The 7,688-nt window shown below is 42.7% G+C and overlaps 1 protein-coding gene across 1 annotated transcript; it reads left to right on the top strand.

The window, feature by feature from the left end:
* The first annotated feature begins 6,100 nt into the window (after positions 1-6,100).
* Positions 6,101-7,177, top strand: LOC124656241 (transcription repressor OFP13-like). Its single transcript, XM_047195022.1, has one exon. It carries the CDS (start codon positions 6,101-6,103, stop codon positions 7,175-7,177), a length of 1,077 nt encoding a protein of 358 aa, XP_047050978.1.
* Positions 7,178-7,688: the final 511 nt, after the last annotated feature.

Raw genomic sequence — 7,688 nt, 5'->3', positions numbered from 1 at the left:
AATTTTCGGGTTGATAACTCTTCACATTTACCATTGCTAAATAACGAACAAAGGGGTTGATAAATTATAAGCTAAAAATATTCCAAAAAAGTATTCTAAATAAAATTAGCTTTTCGGGTTGATAACTTTCACATTTACCGTTGATAAATATTAGGCAAAGCAATTGATAAATTGTGAGCTAAAAATGTGAATAACGGGTATGGAGTTGATAAATTTGGAGCTAAAAAAGTCACTAAAATATTTCTAAATGAAATTTAGGTTTTCGGGTAGATAACTTTTCATATTTACCGTTGATAAATAATAGGTATAGCAATTGATAAATTGTAAGGTAAAAAAGTCGCTAAAATATTCTAAATGAAAGTTGATTTCCGGGTCGATAATATTTTTAATTTACCATTGATAAACAAGAGGTAGAGGGTTGATAAATTTTAAACTAAATAAGTCGACAAAATATTGTAAATGAAATTTATGTTTTTGGCACGATAACTGTTCACATTTACCATTGATAAATAACGGAGTAGAGTGTAGATAACTTGTGAGCTATTTTTTCTCCAAATATTCTATTAAATGAAATTAGGTGGTCGGTAAATTTTTTCATTTACCGTTGATAAATAACGGGGTAGAGTGTAGATAACTTGTGAGCTATTTTTTCTCTAAATATTCTAGTCAATAAAATTAGCTTTTCGGGGTTGATAATATTTTGCATTTACCGTTGATAAATAACATGGTAGAGCGTAGATAAATGGTGAGCTATTTTTTCTCCAAATATTCTAGTAAACGAAATTAGCTTTTCGGGGTTGGTAAGTTTTTGCATTTGCTGTTGATAAATAACGGAGTACAGTGTAGATAACTTGTGAGCTAATTTTTTCGGGCATCGCAGTTTGACGGTTCACTGATTCGCCTGGTTCTTTTACCGAACACCGGTGACAAATAAAATCTGAACTAGCACACGTCCTCCTTTTCACCCCCTAAACTGGCATTTTTTTTCCGGGCCATCTCACGCTGATGAGCTCAGAGGTTCTATTTTGGATTAGAGGCAACTAGGAGCAAACGAAACAAATGGCACAGGGAACTGCGAAGGAAATGCCCGTGTTTCGCTGCAGAAGAAGAAAATATGAACATGCTCAGGTAGAAATTGGCACAGCGCGTGTTTGAATTTAGTAGTACAAAAATGGTACGTATCCTTTTAATACACAAAACAATTGTAGCTGGGCTGGTTTTCTTCGCGGCCCGTACGCGTGCGAGTCCCCGAGGGCGTGTTATCGAATCCCACAGGCAGTGATTTTATTTTGCCACGCCTCGCGCCGGAAATGGAAACACACGGGACGATCGGATTTGCTATTTTCGGAAACACTGTCATTGTCGGAAGTGACCGCGCGGGACGGATCTGGCGGTCGACCGCTAGCTAGCGTTCCCCCCCTACAGGTACGGTTTCGCGTTTAATGTCAACTGGTTAGGGCATTAGCTAGATTGGGGAAACTTGGAGTGTACTACCTAATTTCCAAAAATATATATGATAAAGAAAAAAAATTAATATCGAGAGCTACTAGTTACATCCAACCTATGCAATAACGCAATACCCTAATGGTAGTACGGATGCACACAATCAAAAAAAAACTAATAAATAAAAAGTCTCGCTACAGTATTCTAGCCTAGCAGCAACAATACATTCACCACTGAGACAACACCTGAACTCCAGCCTCTCCAAAAGCGATGCCTCTAAAAAGGGCATAGTGCACAAGCTTCGTTGTCGCCCGATCAAAAAACATTAGGTTTTCACTTTGTAGATAGTATCCGCTCTTAAAATAATGTCTTCAACAAGGCCACTGTCGGGCACAACCAATTAAGGTCAGACCTTGAATTTTCACCATGAAAGGTCCTCACTTGTTTACTGTTGCTGCGAAACCCAGAATACCAAGTCCCTCAACATCGCAGAGACTCTGAACCTCATTTCCAAAATGAATATCGTAGTTTTGTTCAGGTACAAATATATCTAGATACATTTTAGTTATAAGTACATCTATATTTAGGTGAAATTTTGGCACTTATTTTAAAATAGAAGATTATTAGTTTTGGTCCCACTCCTAGTCTCCCACCAGCAGATTACGTATCGCTGGTACTATACAAGGTAACCCAATAAAATATAGTAAAATGTGGGTTTTAAGGGCAAACCTACTGTGGTAGTCGTACATTGACAATTGACATACGCATCAAAGTCATACAGCCCTGCTCTGTAGTTCGGTGGCTGAAAGGAATTTTTGCAACCACCTAACTGTACGTGTGTGATGATTACGATTTTCTTATGTTCTTTGCTACTCTACTTGCTAATGCTAGACGAACCTTCTTATGAGCAAGTATTGATATTGAAATATTATACGGATAGAATAGTAGCACCTAGTCAACCGTGATCCATGTGATGAATCATATGCCGGCCGCACGATCGAAGCTAACCTTGCAGGAAATTTCGTACGCGACCAAACTCCTTCCTTTGCCCAGTTCTCGACTCTCTGTCCCCCGGTCGGCGACGGCCAGGCATGGCAATGGCGATCGTTTATCCTGCTGCTCCCTGTCTTCTAAAACAAACGATGGGAGTTTAAGAAGACAAAGATGGCATCTCAAAAGAAACTTAGCTTTTATGGTCCATGTACATATGAAATTCATCTTCTTTTTTATCTCTTCAATGTACCTACAGTCCTCCTATGTTCCTCTTGGGTGCGGGGTTGGATGTGTGTGTGGATATGTGTGTGTTTACGTCCACGCATGCATGTTTTACGATAATTTATTTTGAAAGGTTGAAGATGGCATGCTTTTCCAACAATGTATCAAGAGTTCTGATGGTGGTTTCATTGCCAAAGAAGACATCTCTAGAGAAACTAGAATGTCATCCGAGTGAGTCTGTTTTTATTACTGACCTTTACAGTTGATGTACACATAAAATTCACCTTTATTTTTTTTTCTTAATCTTAAATAAATGGTAGTACTCTTACGGTCCACTTCTCTCGAAAAAACTAATAGATTTGCCGTGAAAGAGGTGCCTAATTTGGTCTGCATTCAACAATATTAAGAATTTTTCTTTATTTTGCATCGGCCCTTAGATTGCTAGATACATACATCTATGTTCGAGTTTACACAATGCAATGTGGAGACCCACATTTTTATGAAGCATAATATAAACACAAGAAACTATGATTTGTTCCTCGAGATCTTGTGACCATATTTGATATGGAAAGATCGAAACTGCCAACTGCCCCAACCGAAGCGTACCTAGAGTTTTGTGGGTGCGTTTTGTCGCCAAAGAAGGCATCTCAAAGGAAGCTAGCTTCTCAATGTGACTGTTTTGGTTTTCCTAACCTTTACAGTAGATGTACAAATGGAATTTTCACACTTTTTTATATATTTTAATCCTAATGAAATTGTAGTGCTCATACGTTTCTCATATTTTCCTGTTGTGGTTTGCTGTTGGGTGTGAGTGTGGGCACACATGTGTGCGCGTTTTGCATCTGCGCACTAGCACACATGTGTTTTATTATAATTTATTTGAAAAAGAAGATGGTAAATTTTTTCAGCTAAAGCGTGATTTCTGAAGGTATTTTCGTCGCCAAAGAGTACATCTCGAACGAAACTAGCTTTTCATCTGACTGTTTTTGTTTTTCATGTGATCTTTACAGTCGATGTACACATAGAATCCACCTTTTTAATTTTTTCTTAATATATCTTAATAAAATGGTGGAGATCCTACGGTCCTCCTATGTTTCTCTTGTGGGTGTGGTTGGGTGTGATTGTGGACACGCAGGTGCGTGAATGTCTGCATCTGTGCACATGTGTTTTACGATAATTTACTTTGAAAGATCTAAGGTGGTGTACTTTTCCAGCGAAAGCGTACGTAGGGATCTGAAGGTATTTTTTGTCGCCAAAGAATGCATCTCGAAACAAACTAGCTTCTCATCTAACTGTTTTTGTTTCCTCTGTGATCTTTACAGTTTATATATTTTGTTAATCTTAATTAAATGGTAGTGCTCCTATGGTCCTCCTATGTTCCTCTTACATGTGCGGTTGGATGTGATTGTGTGCTTGCATGTGTGTGAGTGTTTGCATGTATCTAAAGACATGTGTTATACCGCAATTTATTTAAAAAGATTCAAGAGGGCATACTTTTCCAGCGTATGTAGATTTCTGAATGTGTTTTTGTGGCCAAAGAATACATCTCGAAAGAAATCTTAGTCTTTTATTTTCTCTGCGATCTTTACTATGGTTGTAAACATCGAGTTCACCTTTTTTATTTTTATTTGTTTCAAATAATCTTAATAAAGTGATAGTGCTCCGACGGTCCTCCTCTGTCCTCAAACTTCAAGGACATCCTTGAAAGATTTGCCGTGAAAGAAATCGCTAGTTTTTTTATATATTGTTTAATGTTATAGATTTTTTTTCTATTTTGCACAGGCGAGAGGGTTTGAAATTTCTTGATACATATATTCATTTAGGCAATGTAATATGGCGTGTTTCTCTCTTGTCGATATTTGATATGGATCGGAAGGATCGAAACATCCAACCTTTTCCAGCAGAAGCGCACCTAGAGTTGTGTGGGCGGCTTTTGTCGCCTAAGAAGGCATCTTAGAGGAAGTTAGCTTCTCGCCGTGATCGTTTTAATTTTCTAACCTTTACGGTCGATGTACATATGGATTTTTTAGAATTTCACATTTTAATTTATTTTCTTAATAATCTTAACTAAACGGTGGCGCTTCTGCGGTCCTCCTCTCTCCTAAAATTGATTAAGAACAAACTAACTTCTCCTCTAACTGTTTTTGTTTCCTCTTTACAGTCGATGTACACATAGAATTCACCTTTTTTTTCTTAATCTTAATAAACGGTAGTGCTCCTACCGTCCTCCTATGTTCCTCTTAGGTGTGCGGTTGGATGTGATTGTGGCCTTGCATGTATATGAGTGTCTGTATGTATCTACATACATGTGTTTTACGATAATCTATTTAGAATGATTCAAGAGGACGCACTTTTCCAGCAAAAGTATATGTAGAGTTATGAATATGTTTTTGTCGCCAAAGAATACATCTTGAAAAAGATCTAACTGTTTTATTTTCTCTGCGATCTTTACTATGGATGTAAACAGGGAATTCACCTTTTTTTTGTTTCTTATAATCGTAATAAAATGGTAGTGCTCCTATGGTCCTCCTCTCTCCTAAAACTTCAAGGACATCCTTAAAAGATTTGTTGTGAAAGAAATCACTAGTTTTGTCTACATTATTTGATGCTATAGTATTTTTTCCTATTTTGCAACGATGACATGGCTTTAAATTTCTAGATACATCTATTCGTTTACGCAATGTAATAGCGACATCCACAATTTTATGAAGCACGCTATAAACATAAGAAACTATGGCGTGTTTCTCTCTTGTCGATATTTGATCCGGAAGGATCGAAACTGCCAATCTTTTCCAACAGAAGCACATCAAGAGTTATGTGGACGGCTTTTGTCGCATAAGAAGGCATCTTGGAGGAAGTTAGCTTATCGCCGTGATCGTTTTAGTTTTCTAACCTTTACCGTCGATGTACATATGGAATTTTTGGAATTTAATTTATTCTTCATAATCTTAATTAAACGGTAGCGCTTGTGCGGTCCTCGTCTCTCCTAAAAAAGATATGTAATTATCTAAAAAAAAAGATATACAATAGAGATTAAGAACATAATTGCTCACCGTACATAAACGGCGGGAAAGTGCTGCAACGTGTGACATCTGTGTCGGATACATCAAATCTTGTCTCGAACGCGTATTGCTGAAGGATTTGGAAAGGGATCTTGCATCTGCAATTCATAGCACTCTGCACTGAGCGGTCAGGAGCTGCCCTGCCGTAGCCCTCCTCTGACTCTGCTCTCTCTACTTCTCTACTCTTCAGTGTATAGCTCAGACTACATAAATACTGCCCATGTGTTCTTCTTCCCCACTACTATTCCTTTATTGCAAACCCTTCTCTCTCACCAGATCTTCCGCAACCACTTTCTCCCTCCATCGCTCTACGCAGGGCACGGAGCCCTCGAGTCCATCGAGCTGATTCACGGCATTGCTCGCCCCGTCTGTTTGGTCCGATGGGCAAGAAAGGCGCCATCACCGCCGTCTTCTCCAGGTCCAAGTCCAACAAGTCCGGCGTCGACTCGCCGCCCTGGCCGTGGCCGTCCTGCGGGGACCCGCAGACCGACTCCTTCCGCGCCGGCGGGCAGCCCTGCGCCTCGGCTGCTAGTGGCAGCAGCATGGGCAGCAGGTGCGGCCCTGTCGCCGCGAGGCACCGCAAGCTGGTCGGTGCTGCCGGCGCCGCTGAGATGTACAAGACGGTCAACTCCGTCTACTTCGACCCCGACGGCGGGGAGTCGTGCTCCGGCCTCAAGGCGGGTGAGGATGACGGGGATGAGTGGGTGGTGGTGGAGGACGACGGCCTCCCGACGGCCACCGCTGCGTGCGCCGAGGAGGACTTGTCGGAGGCCGTAATCCGCAGCCTCAGCCGGACTACATTGTCCACCCACCGCTTCTTCTTCGACCAGGACCGGCCGGCGACCAACTCCATCCTGCCCGCGGCCTCCTCGCCGGCCGGCACTGGCAGCACGCCACCTGAGGAGGAGGAGGAGGAGGAGGACAAATCGGCGGCGCTGTCCGGGAAAGAGAAGCAGCCGGGACCAGGAGACGGTGGCAAGTCGCTGGTGGCGGAGGAGAGCGTGGCGGTGGCTGTGGAGTCGGCGAACCCGCACCAGGACTTCCTGGCGTCCATGGAGGAGATGGTGGCCGCGCACGGGCTGCGCGGCTGGGACGCGCTGGAGGAGCTCCTGGTGTGGTACCTCCGGGTCAACGCCAAGCGCCACCACCCGCTCATCGTCAGCGCCTTCGTCGACCTGCTCCTCCGCCTCACCTCCACGCCGTCCGCCACCTCGACGACGACGACGGTGACTACGTCGAATAGCAGCACCAGCACCAGTAGCAGCGCGAGTATCGGCAGCAGTACGAGCACGAGCACAAGCACCACCGCTAGTACCGGTAGCGACGTGATCACCGCAGCAGCAGCAGCAGCAGCGGGGCAATGCGGTGGCGGGAAGGAAGCTTCCGCGTCTTGCTCGTCGTCTTCTTCTTCGTGCGTCCCGTCTGGCTTCGGCGAGGCAGGCCGTGGAGAAGGCTAGCCGTGGACCGACTCATCGTCGTAATCCAAATCGATAATCGATCGATACTAATCCGCATGCATGTGATTATTTTGTTTCTAGAATAGACTTCGGATTAATTGAGAAAACAAGCAATTAACCGATGGAGTTTGTCCATGGATGAGTGCTAGTCTATTTTCTCTTGGATGATGGTCGAGGTTAGTGGTTTAGTGATAGCACTAGGAGTACTTTAGAGTATGCGTTTCTCTTTGATTTGTGCATGTTCTTCGTAAAGATCACATGGCTAACTAGCTGACTTACAAAATAATACTACTAAAATCCCCCTTGATAATGCTAACGATAATGATTAGGAGCATGAATATGCCAAAATCGGATCAGGCACCGACGTGGATCTGGTTTCGTCGATCTCGATGACACGAACTAACGATGCATAGTGGCTTGCGTGCACAGTGCTGCACAGTGCGTGGAAAGCCATGATTTCGGCGAGAAACGGACGCCAGCCAGTGACCACCATGACGAACCGTCGTCGTCT

This window comes from Lolium rigidum, chromosome 5 (assembly GCF_022539505.1).
Source record: "Lolium rigidum isolate FL_2022 chromosome 5, APGP_CSIRO_Lrig_0.1, whole genome shotgun sequence".
NCBI classification, from domain to species: Eukaryota; Viridiplantae; Streptophyta; class Magnoliopsida; order Poales; family Poaceae; genus Lolium; species Lolium rigidum.
Note: the sequence above shows the minus strand (reverse complement) of the source record. Positions and strands in the feature narration are given on the sequence as shown.

Bases quoted from the DNA above. Each gene is read 5' to 3' on its own strand.
- LOC124656241 (XM_047195022.1), top strand. From the start codon at position 6,101: ATGGGCAAGAAAGGCGCCATCACCGCCGTCTTCTCCAGGTCCAAGTCC.